The 16,398-nt window shown below is 60.1% G+C and overlaps 1 protein-coding gene across 4 annotated transcripts in view; it reads right to left on the bottom strand.

Moving 5' to 3' along the window:
- Nucleotides 1–16,398, bottom strand: part of LOC140398979 (serine/threonine-protein kinase A-Raf-like) — a 222,328-nt gene that overhangs the window by 91,021 nt on the left and 114,909 nt on the right. For all 4 annotated transcript variants that reach the window (XM_072488001.1, XM_072488002.1, XM_072488004.1 and 1 more), the window contains 2 exons: nucleotides 3,787–3,879; nucleotides 3,017–3,152 (listed from right to left, as the gene is read on the bottom strand). In XM_072488001.1, coding sequence (XP_072344102.1) covers nucleotides 3,017–3,152; nucleotides 3,787–3,879 — 229 coding nt within the window. The remainder of the gene's footprint in view (nucleotides 1–3,016; nucleotides 3,153–3,786; nucleotides 3,880–16,398) is intronic.

Below are 16,398 nucleotides of genomic sequence, written 5' to 3'. Positions count from 1 at the left end.
CAGCTGCGGTTGTTTGCAATGCAGAACCGGTATGCTCTTGACTATCTTCTGGCCCGTGAGGGTGGGGTATGCGCCATAGTGCGGGGCAATTGTATCATGGGAGTTCAAGACCTAACCGTTAACATCACTAAATTTATGGATCGCATACGGGATCACCTGGACGGAATGCAGGACCCTGGCTCTTGGGGTAACTGGGGATTTGGAGGTTGGAAGGAGTGGTTGATAAATATGGCCATGTATTTAGCAGTGGCACTCGGCTGCATCTTTGTGGGCCTGGCCATCCTTAAATGCGTGATGGGTAGAATGCGGGGTGCACTGGAACAGATAGATGCCCCTAGAATCTTGGCTGTTAGGATCCACGAGGGTGCAGTGGATGAAGGGGGGCTACAACAGGAATTGGAAATGCAGCGACAAATCTTTCTAGATGAGGGGCTGTAGCTACGGATTGAATAGATAGGTTATCATGAAATGATAAAAAGGGGGAATGACGAATGTGATATAAAATAGTTAGTTTAAATATATTAGTTACAGTAATGTAGATGTAGGCCGGTCTAATTCTAGTGAGTTCACAGACAAAGGGTTTCAGAAAGCATGGCAAGGAAGGGGGAGGGGTGTCTGGTAGAGGAGGAGAAAAGGATGCGAGGTAACAAGAGGCCAGGGTTAAGGAATGAGAAGTGAGCCAATTAGGATGTATGGCCAGGTCAGGAGGGGTATAGGATGACCTATGGGAATCGTGTATGTGAAACTTGATGTCATTTGAATGTATTTGTAGAGATTCCTTTGTCTCTAATAGCACTTGATTCGGAAGACCCTGGAGGCAGCTTTTGTTCTGGGTTTTTGTGAAGCGAGTCAGACTTGCAAGTTGATTAAAAATAAATAATACTATGCCTACAAATCCATCTTGAGTTTTATTGAGGCCAGACTGACGGGAAAGAATTCAACATTTGTCACAGTAACATGAGATCTCATTGCCCTGAACCCCAGTACTCAGTAAGATAGGATCTCACTGTACTGTGAAACCCAAAACTCAGTAACACGGGATCTCACTGACTCTGAACCCCAATACTCAGCAACACGGGATCTCACTGACTCTGAGCCCCAATACTCACTAAAATGGGATCTCACTCACCCTGAACCCGAATATCCAGTAACACGGGATCACACTGAACCTGAATCCCAATACTCAAACACGTGTAGCCACCTAAATTGGCCAACTCCCGATTTAAAATGGCGGACGGCAAAGGCTGATGGGAAAGTCAGCCAACATAGACAGAAACCAGCAGGTGCAGGTTTGCTGTGTATTTAACTCTGCAAAAGGCCAGACAACATCGATACCAGCGACCATCAGCATAACAATGTCGCAGCCATCTACATACTGATGAGCAATCCCCGGGAACAATAAGTAACATTTTGGACACACAAAGCAAAGCCAGACTCCCCGGCGCCAGCAGGAGCCATCACAAAGGAGGTGAACGAGCACCTCAAAACCGCCCATCGATCAGGGAACCGCTCCAGTATTGGAGAAATCGAACCAAGCGATTGGGACAAAGTCCAATCACTTGGGACCAGGTACAGGGTCCGCCCCGAAAGGCGGGAAGCGCCTGGGGACTATAAGAGTTAAGCCCCAAGTTCAAATCGGTCTCTCTTCAGCACTCTCTTCATCCTGACCGGGTCAGCCAGCAACACGAACCAACATTGACCGTGACCGGTGCAGTGACCACAAACAGAAGTAAGTCGTAATTCAACGCTCGCTACGAGATAGGCGCTCCTAGCTACCAGTCCGAAGTTAAGTATAGGCCAATTAGTTATAGAAGTAGCTTAGATGTAGAATTTGTGCACGAGTAGCGATTACTGTGTATAATAAATGTGCTTTGATTTGAATCTTACTAATCGGTGTATTGAGTTATTGATCATTACTCGGACTTGAACCTCGTGGCGGTATCATAAAGATACCTGGCGACTCGAGAGCAAAGGTAATAAAACAGAGCAATTGAACGAACCAGAAAGTTAGCAACACACGGGATCATAATGTCCCTAAATTCCAATACTCAGTAACACGGCATCTCACTGACGCTGAATTCCAACATTCAGTAACACGGGATCTCACTGAATCTGAACCCCAATACTCAGCAACACAGGATCTCACTGACTCTGAACCCCAATACTCAGTAACGCGGGATTCTGCCCCTGAATCCCAATACTCAGTAACACGGGATCTCACTGCCCCTGAATCCCAATACTCAGTGACACGGGATCTCACTGACCCTGAACCCCAATACTCAGTAACGCGGGATTCTGCCCCTGAACCCGAATACTCAGCAACACAGGATCTCACTGACTCAGAATCCCAATGCTCAGTAACGCAGGATTCTGCCCGAATCCCAATACTCAGCAACACAGGATCTCATTGACTCTGAACTCCAATACTCAGCAACACAGGATCTCACTGACTCTGAACTCCAATACTCAGCAACACAGGATCTCACTGACTCTGAACCCCAATACTCAGTAATGCGGGATTCTGCCCCTGAATCCCAATACTCAGTAACACGGGATCTCACTGTACCCTGAACCCGAAAACTCAGTAACACGGCATCTCACTGCCCCTGAACCTCAATACTCAGTAACGTAGGATCTTACTGCACCCTGAACTCCAATACTCAGTCAACGGGATGTTACTATACCTGAATCCCAATACTCATTAACACGGGATTCTGCCCCTGAACCCCAATACTCACTAACACAGGATCACACTGCCCCTGATCCTCAATACTCTGTAATGCGGGATCTCACTGACCCTGAACCCCAATACCCAATAACACAGCATCTCACTGCCCCTGAAACAGAGTACTCAGTAACACGGGATCTCACTACCCCTGAATCCCAATATTCAGTCATACGGATCTCACTACCCCGGAACACAAATACCCAGTAACACGCAATCTCACTGTACCGAACCCCGCTAATATATTTGGCATGGTTTTGTGAGACTCTACTTAAGATGTGAATTCCTCACCTCTATGTCGCTCATGTTAACCGGTGCTATGGTGCTGTAGATGTGAACGTTGGGGGTGGAGGTTGACCGTAGTCTCTGCAGCTGCCCTTCAGCAGGGGTGCGGGGGCATGGGAACGTGAACGCGGGCGGTGCCAGCCTGCAAAACGAAGAAAAACCTGTCACAGGTCAGTGCTCTGGAGCAAGCATGAAGAGTGGTGTGTCAGAGGAAACCCACCCCCACTTCGTGGACCTGTATTTTAGAATGCTGTTCGTGGGAGCTTCTCGTGCACAGGCCGTCTCCCCATAACAATCACACTACGACAGCACGTCTCCCTCAGAAAATAACATGACGGTGAACCAGGGGTCAGCACATCCGAACATGCGGCGAACTGCAGCGTTGGCACTGGCCGAGTGTTGTGCCTGGATCATGGCACGCGAGCAGATGCCGTACACGTGTAGATCCCCTCAACGCTTTGTGGAACCAATGGTAAAGATGGAGCACAGAGAGAGGACAGTGGCTGCAACAGGAGGAAGGCACTGATCCTTTTTGTCAGGGTGGAACGAAGACTGAGGATCTAACTCCACATTTTCAAGGACAGAGCCGGATTGGGGATGCAAATGGATTGGAGAACTGTCGAAAGCAGCTCCCCACCGCCGTGCACCCCCAATGAGGTGAGAAACCCAACCCAGGCTCCATTTTAGCAGATATTACGCAGAACTGCAGAGCCAAAGAGGTCTGTCTTGGGGCGGAGAGTCCAACGACGCTAAAGCAGCAAGCTACACGGTCTCACCTTCCGGGTGACTGAGGGGTCAGCAGTTGGTCAGTCAGGGACGCGGGCATCGGCGACATAGAGGCATCATAGTAGACGTCGGGAGAGGTTGGACTGCGAAGAGAGAGAACAGACAACACAAGTGACAAAGAGACTGTAACTCAGCTTTCACGATTACCCACAAATTCAAACTAACCTTCCCTGCTCACCCTGGGCACAACTTGCCCAACTTGTGCTCACTTCCTCGACTCCCATCCTGTACACTCACTCCACTGTGCCCCCTCTCTCTCCGTGTCACTCACTCCCATCTCCCAACCTCACTGCTCCCTCCCTGTGTTCCCTCTCTGCCCCGGGTCACTCACTACTCCCCTCACCCACTCTCTCCCTGGAACTCTCTCCCCCCTTGTTCTCTCCCTGGGTCACTCATTCCCCTCTTCCCCCGGTGTATGCACTGTCCAGGCACTCTCCCCCTGGTTCACGTTACCCCACGTCTTTCCCTGTGCACTCTTCTCACCCACTGCTCACAGCGATCTCCCCCCCTGCGCTCTCCCGGTGTCATTCCCCTCTCCCCGCACTCTCTCCCTATATCACTCCCCTCTCCCCGCACTCTCTCCCTGCGCACTCACTCTTCTCGCCCCCTGCTCACTCCCATCTCCCCCCCTGCGCTCTCCCTGTGTCATTCCCCTCTCCCCGCAGTCTCTCTCTGTGTCACTGGTCTCTCCCCGGACTCTCTCGCTGTATCACTCCTCTCTCCCCACACTCTCTCCCGGTGTTACTCGCTCTTCTCGCCCCCAGCTCAATCCCATCTCCCCCCTGCTGACTCCCGCTCCCTGGACTCTCTCCCTCTGTTGCTCGCTCTTCTCACGCCCTGCTCACTCCCCTCCCCACACTCTCTCCCTGTGTCACTCACTCCCCTCCGTCATGTGAGTTCCTTCTTCCTGTATCACTCCCGTCTCCCCCCGCTCTGCCTCTGTCACTCACTCCCCTGTCCCAGTTCCCACTCTCTCACTGGGTCACTCACTCCCGCCTCCACTCTTTCTCCCACTGGCTCACTCACTCCCCTCCTCGTTCTCACACTCCCCCGCTCCAATTCCTGTCCTCACACACCCCCACTCCATTCCCCACACTCACTCTCCCCTCGCTCCATTCCCCGTACTCACTCTCCCCCACTCCATTCCCCGTACTTACTCTCCCCCGCTCCATTACCCGTACTCACTCTCCCCCCCCCGGTCCAGTCCCCGTACTCACTCTCCGTCCGCTCCATTCCCCGTACTCACACTCCCCCCGCTCCATTACCCGTACTCACTCTCCCCCCCCGCTCCAGTCCCCGTACTCACTCTCCCCTCGCTCCATTCCCCGTACACACACTCCCCCCGCTCCATTCCCCGTACTCACTCTCCCCCCGCTCCATTCCCCGTACTCACTCTCCCCCCGCTCCATTCCCCGTACTCACTCTCCCCTCCCCGCTCCATTCCCCGTACTCACTCTCCCCCCGCTCCATTCCCCGTATGCACTCTCCCCCTGCTCCATTCCCCGTACTCACTCTCCCCCCGCTCCATTCCCCGTACTCACTCTCCCCCCGCTCCATTCCCCGTACTCACTCTCCCCTCGCTCCATTCCCCGTACTCACTCTCCCCTCGCTCCATTCCCCATACTCACACTCCCCTCGCTCCATTCCTCGTACTCACTCCCCCCGCTCCATTCCCCGTACTCACTCTCCCCTCCCCGCTCCATTCCCCGTACTCACTCTCCCCCCGCTCCATTCCCCGTTCTCACTCTCGCCCCGCTCCATTCCCCGTACTCACTCTCCCCCCGCTCCATTCCCCGTACTCACTCTCCCCTCCCCGCTCCATTCCCCGTACTCACTCTCCCCTCCCCGCTCCATTCCCCGTACTCACTCTCCCCCCGCTCCATTCCCCGTATGCACTCTCCCCCTGCTCCATTCCCCGTACTCACTCTCCCCCCGCTCCATTCCCCGTACTCACTCTCCCCCCGCTCCATTCCCCGTACTCACTCTCCCCTCGCTCCATTCCCCGTACTCACTCTCCCCTCGCTCCATTCCCCATACTCACACTCCCCTCGCTCCATTCCTCGTACTCACACTCCCCCCGCTCCATTCCCCGTACTCACTCTCCCCTCCCCGCTCCATTCCCCGTACTCACTCTCCCCCCGCTCCATTCCCCGTTCTCACTCTCGCCCCGCTCCATTCCCCGTACTCACTCTCTCCCCGCTCCATGCCCCGTACTCACTCTCCCCTCGCTCCATTCCCCGTACTCACTCTCCCCCCGCTCCATTCCCCGTACTCACTCTCCCCCCGCTCAATTCCCCGTACTCACTCTCCCCTCACTCCATTCCCTGTACTCACTCTCCCCTCCCCGCTCCATTCCCCGGTATTCACTCTCCCCTCGCTCCATTCCCCGTACTCACTCTCCCCTCGCTCCATTCCCCGTACTCACTCTCCCCCACTCCATTCCCCGTACTCTCCCCCTCCCGCTCCATTCCCCATACTCACTCTCCCCTCGCTCCATTCCCCATACTCACTCTCCCCCACTCCATTCCCCGTACTCACTCTCCCCCTCCCGCTCCATTCCCCGTACTCACTCTCCCCCCGCTCCATGCCCCGTACTCACTCTCCCCTCGCTCCATTCCCCGTAATCACTCTCCTCCTCCCCCCCCCCCCGGCTCCATTCCCCGTACTCACTCTCCCCTCGCTCCATTCCTCGTACTCACTCTCCCCCCCCACTCCATTCCCCGTACTCACTCTCCCCCCGCTCCATTCCCCGTACTCACTCCCCCCCCGCTCCATTCCCCGTACTCACACTCCCCTCGCTCCATTCCCCGTACTCACTCTCCCCTCGCTCCATTCCCCGTACTCACTCTCCCCCACTCCATTCCCCGTACTCTCCCCCTCCCGCTCCATTCCCCGTACTCACTCTCCCCTCGCTCCATTCCCCGTACTCACTCTCCCCCACTCCATTCCCCGTACTCACTCTCCCCCTCCCGCTCCATTCCCCGTACTCACTCTCCCCCCGCTCCATTCCCCGTACTCACACTCCCCCCACTCCATTCCTCGTACTCACTCTCCCCCCCCCCCACTCCATTCCCCGTACTCACTCCCGCCCCGCTCCATGCCCCGTACTCACTCTCCCCTCGCTCCATTCCACGTACTCACTATCCCCCCGCTCCATTCCCCGTACTCACTCTCCCCTCGCTCCATTCCCCGTACTCACTCTCCCCTCGCTCCATTCCCCGTACTCACTCTCCCCCACTCCATTCCCCGTACTCACTCCCCCTCCCGCTGCATTCCCCTTTCTCACTCTCCCCTTGCTCCATTCCCCGTACTCACTCTCCTCCACTCCATTCCCCGTACTCACTCTCCCCCCCCCGCTCCATTCCCTGTACTCACTCTCCCCCCGCTCCATTCCCCGTACTCACTCTCCCCACGCTCCATTCCCCGTACTCACTCTCCCTTCGCTCCATTCCCCGTACTCACATTCACCCCGCTCCATTCCCCGTACTCACTCTCGCCTCGCTCCATTCCCCGTACTCACTCTCCCCTCGCTCCATTCCCCGTCCTCAATCTCCCCTTCCCGCTCCATTCCCCGTACTCACTCTCCCCCTCCCGCTCCATTCCCCGTACTCACACTCGCCCCCCCGCTCCATTCCCCGTACTCACTCTCCGCCCGCTCCATTCTCCGTACTCACTCTCCCCTCGCTCCATTCCCCGTACTCACTCTCCCCCGCTCCATTCCCCATACTCACTCTCCCCCCACTCTTCCCCGTACTCACTCTCCTCCCGCTCCATTCCCCGTACTCACTCTCCCCCCGCTCCATTCCCCGTACTCACTCTCCCCTCGCTCCATTCCCCGTACTCACTCTCTCCCCGCTCCATTCCCCGTACTCACTCTCCCCCCGCTCTTCCCCGTACTCACTCTCCTCCCGCTCCATTCCCCGTACTCACTCTCCCCCCGCTCCATTCCCCGTACTCACTCTCCCCCCGCTCCATTCCCCGTACTCACTCTCCCCCCGCTCCATTCCCCGTACTCACTCTCCCCCCGCTCCATTCCCCGTACTCACTCTCCCCCCGCTCCATTCCCGGTACTCTCTCTTCCCCCGCTCCATTCCCGGTATTCACTCTACCCCCGCTTCATTCCCCGTACTCACTTCCCCCCTCCCGCTCCATTCCCCGTACTCACTCTCCCACCCGCTCCATTCCCCGTACTCACTCTCCCCTCGCTCCATTCCCCGTACTCACTCTCCCCTCGCTCCATTCCCCGTACTCACTCTCCCCCCTCTCCATTCCCCGTACTCACTCCCCCCCCTCTCCATTCCCCGTACTCACTCCCCCCCCGCTCCATTCCCCGTACTCACTCTCCCCTCGCTCCATTCCCCGCACTCACGCTACCCCCGCTCCATTCCCCGTACTCACTCTCCCCCCGCTCCATGCCCCGTACTCACTCTCCCCTCGCTCCATTCCCCGTAATCACTCTCCTCCTCCCCCCCCCCCCCCGGCTCCATTCCCCGTACTCACTCTCCCCTCGCTCCATTCCTCGTACTCACTCTCCCCCCCCACTCCATTCCCCGTACTCACTCTCCCCCCGCTCCATTCCCCGTACTCACTCCCCCCCCGCTCCATTCCCCGTACTCACACTCCCCTCGCTCCATTCCCCGTACTCACTCTCCCCTCGCTCCATTCCCCGTACTCACTCTCCCCCACTCCATTCCCCGTACTCTCCCCCTCCCGCTCCATTCCCCGTACTCACTCTCCCCTCGCTCCATTCCCCGTACTCACTCTCCCCCACTCCATTCCCCGTACTCACTCTCCCCCCCCCACTCCATTCCCCGTACTCACTCCCGCCCCGCTCCATGCCCCGTACTCACTCTCCCCTCGCTCCATTCCACGTACTCACTATCCCCCCGCTCCATTCCCCGTACTCACTCTCCCCTCGCTCCATTCCCCGTACTCACTCTCCCCTCGCTCCATTCCCCGTACTCACTCTCCCCCACTCCATTCCCCGTACTCACTCCCCCTCCCGCTGCATTCCCCTTTCTCACTCTCCCCTTGCTCCATTCCCCGTACTCACTCTCCTCCACTCCATTCCCCGTACTCACTCTCCCCCCCCCCGCTCCATTCCCTGTACTTACTCTCCCCCCGCTCCATTCCCCGTACTCACTCTCCCCACGCTCCATTCCCCGTACTCACTCTCCCCCTCGCTCCATTCCCCGTACTCACGTTCACCCCGCTCCATTCCCCGTACTCACTCTCGCCTCGCTCCATTCCCCGTACTCACTCTCCCCTCGCTCCATTCCCCGTCCTCAATCTCCCCTTCCCGCTCCATTCCCCGTACTCACTCTCCCCCTCCCGCTCCATTCCCCGTACTCACACTCGCCCCCCCGCTCCATTCCCCGTACTCACTCTCCGCCCGCTCCATTCTCCGTACTCACTCTCCCCTCGCTCCATTCCCCGTACTCACTCTCCCCCGCTCCATTCCCCATACTCACTCTCCCCCCACTCTTCCCCGTACTCACTCTCCTCCCGCTCCATTCCCCGTACTCACTCTCCCCCCGCTCCATTCCCCGTACTCACTCTCCCCTCGCTCCATTCCCCGTACTCACTCTCTCCCCGCTCCATTCCCCGTACTCACTCTCCCCCCGCTCTTCCCCGTACTCACTCTCCTCCCGCTCCATTCCCCGTACTCACTCTCCCCCCGCTCCATTCCCCGTACTCACTCTCCCCCCGCTCCATTCCCCGTACTCACACTCCCCCCGCTCCATTCCCCGTACTCACTCTCCCCCCGCTCCATTCCCCGTACTCACTCTCCCCCCGCTCCATTCCCGGTACTCTCTCTCCCCCCGCTCCATTCCCGGTATTCACTCTCCCCCCGCTTCATTCCCCGTACTCACTTCCCCCCTCCCGCTCCATTCCCCGTACTCACTCTCCCACCCGCTCCATTCCCCGTACTCACTCTCCCCTCGCTCCATTCCCCGTACTCACTCTCCCCTCGCTCCATTCCCCGTACTCACTCTCCCCCCTCTCCATTCCCCGTACTCACTCCCCCCCCTCTCCATTCCCCGTACTCACTTCCCCCCCGCTCCATTCCCCGTACTCACTCTCCCCTCGCTCCATTCCCCGCACTCACGCTACCCCCGCTCCATTCCCCGTACTCACTCTCCCCTCGCTCCATTCCCCGTACTCACTCTCCCGTCGCTCCATTCCCCGTACTCACTCTCCCCCCGCTCCATTCCCCGTACTCACTCCCCCCCCCCCGCTCCATTCCCCGTACTCACTCTCCCACCCCCCCACTCCATTCGCCGTACTCACTCCCCCCCCCGCTCCATTCCCCATACTCACTCTCCCCTCGCTCCATTCCCCGTACTCACTCCCCCACCCCGCTCCATTCCCCGTACTCACTCTCCCCTCGCTCCATTCCCCGTACTCACTCTCCCCCCCGCTCCATTCCCCGTACTCACTCCCCCCCCCGCTCCATTCTCCGTACTCACTCTCTCCCCACCATTCCCCGTACTCACTCTCCCCCCGCTCCATTCCCCGGAGTCACTCTCCCCTCGCTCCATTCCCCGTACTCACACTCGCCCCCCCGCTCCATTCCCCGTACTCACACTCGCCCCCCCGCTCCATTCCCCGTACTCACTCTCCGCCCGCTCCATTCTCCGTACTCACTCTCCCCTCGCTCCATTCCCCGTACTCACTCTCCCCCGCTCCATTCCCCATACTCACTCTCCCCCCACTCTTCCCCGTACTCACTCTCCTCCCGCTCCATTCCCCGTACTCACTCTCCCCCCGCTCCATTCCCCGTACTCACTCTCCCCTCGCTCCATTCCCCGTACTCACTCTCTCCCCGCTCCATTCCCCGTACTCACTCTCCCCCCGCTCTTCCCCGTACTCACTCTCCTCCCGCTCCATTCCCCGTACTCACTCTCCCCCCGCTCCATTCCCCGTACTCACTCTCCCCCCGCTCCATTCCCCGTACTCACTCTCCCCCCGCTCCATTCCCCGTACTCACTCTCCCCCCGCTCCATTCCCCGTACTCACTCTCCCCCCGCTCCATTCCCGGTACTCTCTCTCCCCCCGCTCCATTCCCGGTATTCACTCTCCCCCCGCTTCATTCCCCGTACTCACTTCCCCCCTCCCGCTCCATTCCCCGTACTCACTCTCCCACCCGCTCCATTCCCCGTACTCACTCTCCCCTCGCTCCATTCCCCGTACTCACTCTCCCCTCGCTCCATTCCCCGTACTCACTCTCCCCCCTCTCCATTCCCCGTACTCACTCCCCCCCCTCTCCATTCCCCGTACTCACTTCCCCCCCCGCTCCATTCCCCGTACTCACTCTCCCCTCGCTCCATTCCCCGCACTCACGCTACCCCCGCTCCATTCCCCGTACTCACTCTCCCCTCGCTCCATTCCCCGTACTCACTCTCCCGTCGCTCCATTCCCCGTACTCACTCTCCCCCCGCTCCATTCCCCGTACTCACTCCCCCCCCCGCTCCATTCCCCGTACTCACTCTCCCACCCCCCCACTCCATTCGCCGTACTCACTCCCCCCCCCGCTCCATTCCCCATACTCACTCTCCCCTCGCTCCATTCCCCGTACTCACTCCCCCACCCCGCTCCATTCCCCGTACTCACTCTCCCCTCGCTCCATTCCCCGTACTCACTCTCCCCCCCGCTCCATTCCCCGTACTCACTCCCCCCCCCGCTCCATTCTCCGTACTCACTCTCTCCCCACCATTCCCCGTACTCACTCTCCCCCCGCTCCATTCCCCGGAGTCACTCTCCCCTCGCTCCATTCCCCGTACTCACTCCCTCCCCGCTCCATTCCCCGTACTCACTCTCCCCTCGCTCCATTCCCCGTACTCACTCTCCCCCGCTCCATTCCCCGTACTCACACTCCCCCCGCTCCATTCCCCGTACTCACTCGCCCCCCACTCCATTCCCCGTACTCACTCCCCCCCCGCTCCATTCCCCGTACTCTCTCCCCTCGCTCCATTCCCCGTACTCATTCTCCCCCCGCTCCATTCCCCGTACTCACTCTCCCCCCACTCCATTCCCCGTACTCACTCTCCCCCCGCTCCATTCCCCGTACTCTCTCCCCTCGCTCCATTCCCCGTACTCACTCTCCCCCCGCTCCATTCCCCGTACTCACTCTCCCCCCGCTCCATTCCCCGTACTCTCTCCCCTCGCTCCATTCCCCGTACTCACTCTCCCCCCGCTCCATTCCCCGTACTCACTCTCCCCCCGCTCCATTCCCCGTACTCACTCCCCCCTGCTCCATTCCCCGTACTCACTCTCCCCCCGCTCCATTCCCCGTACTCACTCCCTCCCCGCTCCATTCCCCGTACTCACTCTCCCCCTCCCGCTCCATTCCCCGTACTCACTCTCCCCCCGCTCCATGCCCCGTACTCACTCTCCCCTCGCTCCATTCCCCGTAATCACTCTCCTGCTCCCCCCCCCCCCGGCTCCATTCCCCGTACTCACTCTCCCCTCGCTCCATTCCTCGTACTCACTCTCCCCCCCCACTCCATTCCCCGTACTCACTCTCCCCCCGCTCCATTCCCCGTACTCACTCCCCCCCCGCTCCATTCCCCGTACTCACACTCCCCTCGCTCCATTCCCCGTACTCACTCTCCCCTCGCTCCATTCCCCGTACTCACTCTCCCCCACTCCATTCCCCGTACTCTCCCCCTCCCGCTCCATTCCCCGTACTCACTCTCCCCTCGCTCCATTCCCCGTACTCACTCTCCCCCACTCCATTCCCCGTACTCACTCTCCCCCTCCCGCTCCATTCCCCGTACTCACTCTCCCCCCGCTCCATTCCCCGTACTCACACTCCCCCCACTCCATTCCTCGTACTCACTCTTCCCCCCCCCCCCCACTCCATTCCCCGTACTCACTCCCGCCCCGCTCCATGCCCCGTACTCACTCTCCCCTCGCTCCATTCCACGTACTCACTATCCCCCCGCTCCATTCCCCGTACTCACTCTCCCCTCGCTCCATTCCCCGTACTCACTCTCCCCTCGCTCCATTCCCCGTACTCACTCTCCCCCACTCCATTCCCCGTACTCACTCCCCCTACCGCTGCATTCCCCTTTCTCACTCTCCCCTTGCTCCATTCCCCGTACTCACTCTCCTCCACTCCATTCCCCGTACTCACTCTCCCCCCCCGCTCCATTCCCTGTACTCACTCTCCCCCCGCTCCATTCCCCGTACTCACTCTCCCCACGCTCCATTCCCCGTACTCACTCTCCCCTCGCTCCATTCCCCGTACTCACATTCACCCCGCTCCATTCCCCGTACTCACTCTCGCCTCGCTCCATTCCCCGTACTCACTCTCCCCTCGCTCCATTCCCCGTCCTCAATCTCCCCTTCCCGCTCCATTCCCCGTACTCACTCTCCCCCTCCCGCTCCATTCCCCGTACTCACACTCGCCCCCCCGCTCCATTCCCCGTACTCACTCTCCGCCCGCTCCATTCCCCGTGCTCACTCTCCCCTCGCTCCATTCCCCGTACTCACTCTCCCCCGCTCCATTCCCCATACTCACTCTCCCCCCACTCTTCCCCGTACTCACTCTCCTCCCGCTCCATTCCCCGTACTCACTCTCCCCCCGCTCCATTCCCCGTACTCACTCTCCCCTCGCTCCATTCCCCGTACTCACTCTCTCCCCGCTCCATTCCCCGTACTCACTCTCCCCCCGCTCTTCCCCGTACTCACTCTCCTCCCGCTCCATTCCCCGTACTCACTCTCCCCCCGCTCCATTCCCCGTACTCACTCTCCCCCCGCTCCATTCCCTGTACTCACTCTCCCCCCGCTCCATTCCCCGTACTCACTCTCCCCCCGCTCCATTCCCCGTACTCACTCTCCCCCCGCTCCATTCCCGGTACTCTCTCTCCCCCCGCTCCATTCCCGGTATTCACTCTCCCCCCGCTTCATTCCCCGTACTCACTTCCCCCCTCCCGCTCCATTCCCCGTACTCACTCTCCCACCCGCTCCATTCCCCGTCTCACTCTCCCCTCGCTCCATTCCCCGTACTCACTCTCCCCTCGCTCCATTCCCCGTACTCACTCTCCCCCCTCTCCATTCCCCGTACTCACTCCCCCCCCCTCTCCATTCCCCGTACTCACTCCCCCCCCGCTCCATTCCCCGTACTCACTCTCCCCTCGCTCCATTCCCCGCACTCACGCTACCCCCGCTCCATTCCCCGTACTCTCTCCCCTCGCTCCATTCCCCGTACTCACTCTCCCCCCGCTCCATTCCCCGTACTCACTCTCCCCCCGCTCCATTCCCCGTACTCACTCCCCCCTGCTCCATTCCCCGTACTCACTCTCCCCCCGCTCCATTCCCCGTACTCACTCCCTCCCCGCTCCATTCCCAGTACTCACTCTCCCCCTCCCGCTCCATTCCCCGTACTCACTCTCCCCCCGCTCCATGCCCCGTACTCACTCTCCCCTCGCTCCATTCCCCGTAATCACTCTCCTCCTCCCCCCGCCCCCCGGCTCCATTCCCCGTACTCACTCTCCCCTCGCTCCATTCCTCGTACTCACTCTCCCCCCCCACTCCATTCCCCGTACTCACTCTCCCCCCGCTCCATTCCCCGTACTCACTACCCCCCCGCTCCATTCCCCGTACTCACACTCCCCTCGCTCCATTCCCCGTACTCACTCTCCCCTCGCTCCATTCCCCGTACTCACTCTCCCCCACTCCATTCCCCGTACTCTCCGCCTCCCGCTCCATTCCCCGTACTCACTCTCCCCTCGCTCCATTCCCCGTACTCACTCTCCCCCACTCCATTCCCCGTACTCACTCTCCCCCTCCCGCTCCATTCCCCGTACTCACTCTCCCCCCGCTCCATTCCCCGTACTCACACTCCCCCCACTCCATTCCTCGTACTCACTCTCCCCCCCCCCACTCCATTCCCCGTACTCACTCCCGCCCCGCTCCATGCCCCGTACTCACTCTCCCCTCGCTCCATTCCACGTACTCACTATCCCCCCGCTCCATTCCCCGTACTCACTCTCCCCTCGCTCCATTCCCCGTACTCACTCTCCCCTCGCTCCATTCCCCATACTCACTCTCCCCCACTCCATTCCCCGTACTCACTCCCCCTCCCGCTGCATTCCCCTTTCTCACTCTCCCCTTGCTCCATTCCCCGTACTCACTCTCCTCCACTCCATTCCCCGTACTCACTCTCCCCCCCCCGCTCCATTCCCTGTACTCACTCTCCCCCCGCTCCATTCCCCGTACTCACTCTCCCCACGCTCCATTCCCCGTACTCACTCTCCCCTCGCTCCATTCCCCGTACTCACATTCACCCCGCTCCATTCCCCGTACTCACTCTCGCCTCGCTCCATTCCCCGTACTCACTCTCCCCTCGCTCCATTCCCCGTCCTCAATCTCCCCTTCCCGCTCCATTCCCCGTACTCACTCTCCCCCTCCCGCTCCATTCCCCGTACTCACACTCGCCCCCCCGCTCCATTCCCCGTACTCACTCTCCGCCCGCTCCATTCCCCGTGCTCACTCTCCCCTCGCTCCATTCCCCGTACTCACTCTCCCCCGCTCCATTCCCCGTACTCACTCTCCCCCCACTCTTCCCCGTACTCACTCTCCTCCCGCTCCATTCCCCGTACTCACTCTCCCCCCGCTCCATTCCCCGTTCTCACTCTCCCCTCGCTCCATTCCCCGTACTCACTCTCTCCCCGCTCCATTCCCCGTACTCACTCTCCCCCCGCTCTTCCCCGTACTCACTCTCCTCCCGCTCCATTCCCCGTACTCACTCTCCCCCCGCTCCATTCCCCGTACTCACTCTCCCCACGCTCCATTCCCCGTACTCACTCTCCCCCCGCTCCATTCCCGGTACTCTCTCTCCCCCCGCTCCATTCCCGGTATTCACTCTCCCCCCGCTTCATTCCCCGTACTCACTTCCCCCCTCCCGCTCCATTCCCCGTACTCACTCTCCCACCCGCTCCATTCCCCGTACTCACTCTCCCCTCGCTCCATTCCCCGTACTCACTCTCCCCTCGCTCCATTCCCCGTACTCACTCTCCCCCCTCTCCATTCCCCGTACTCACTCCCCCCCCTCTCCATTCCCCGTACTCACTCCCCCCCCGCTCCATTCCCCGTACTCACTCTCCCCTCGCTCCATTCCCCGCACTCACGCTACCCCCGCTCCATTCCCCGTACTCACTCTCCCCTCGCTCCATTCCCCGTACTCACTCTCCCGTCGCTCCATTCCCCGTACTCACTCTCCCCCCGCTCCATGCCCCGTACTCACTCTCCCCTCGCTCCATTCCCCGTAATCACTCTCCTCCTCCCCCCCCCCCCCCGGCTCCATTCCCCGTACTCACTCTCCCCTCGCTCCATTCCTCGTACTCACTCTCCCCCCCCACTCCATTCCCCGTGCTCACTCTCCCCCGGCTCCATTCCCCGTACTCACTCCCCCCCCGCTCCATTCCCCGTACTCACACTCCCCTCGCTCCATTCCCCGTACTCACTCTCCCCTCGCTCCATTCCCCGTACTCACTCTCCCCCACTCCATTCCCCGTACTCTCCCCCTCCCGCTCCATTCCCCGTACTCACTCTCCCCTCGCTCCATTCCCGGTACTCACTCTCCCCCACTCCAT

The sequence above is a fragment of the Scyliorhinus torazame genome, chromosome 22 (assembly GCF_047496885.1).
Source record: "Scyliorhinus torazame isolate Kashiwa2021f chromosome 22, sScyTor2.1, whole genome shotgun sequence".
Classification (NCBI taxonomy): domain Eukaryota; kingdom Metazoa; phylum Chordata; class Chondrichthyes; order Carcharhiniformes; family Scyliorhinidae; genus Scyliorhinus; species Scyliorhinus torazame.
Note: the sequence above shows the minus strand (reverse complement) of the source record. Positions and strands in the feature narration are given on the sequence as shown.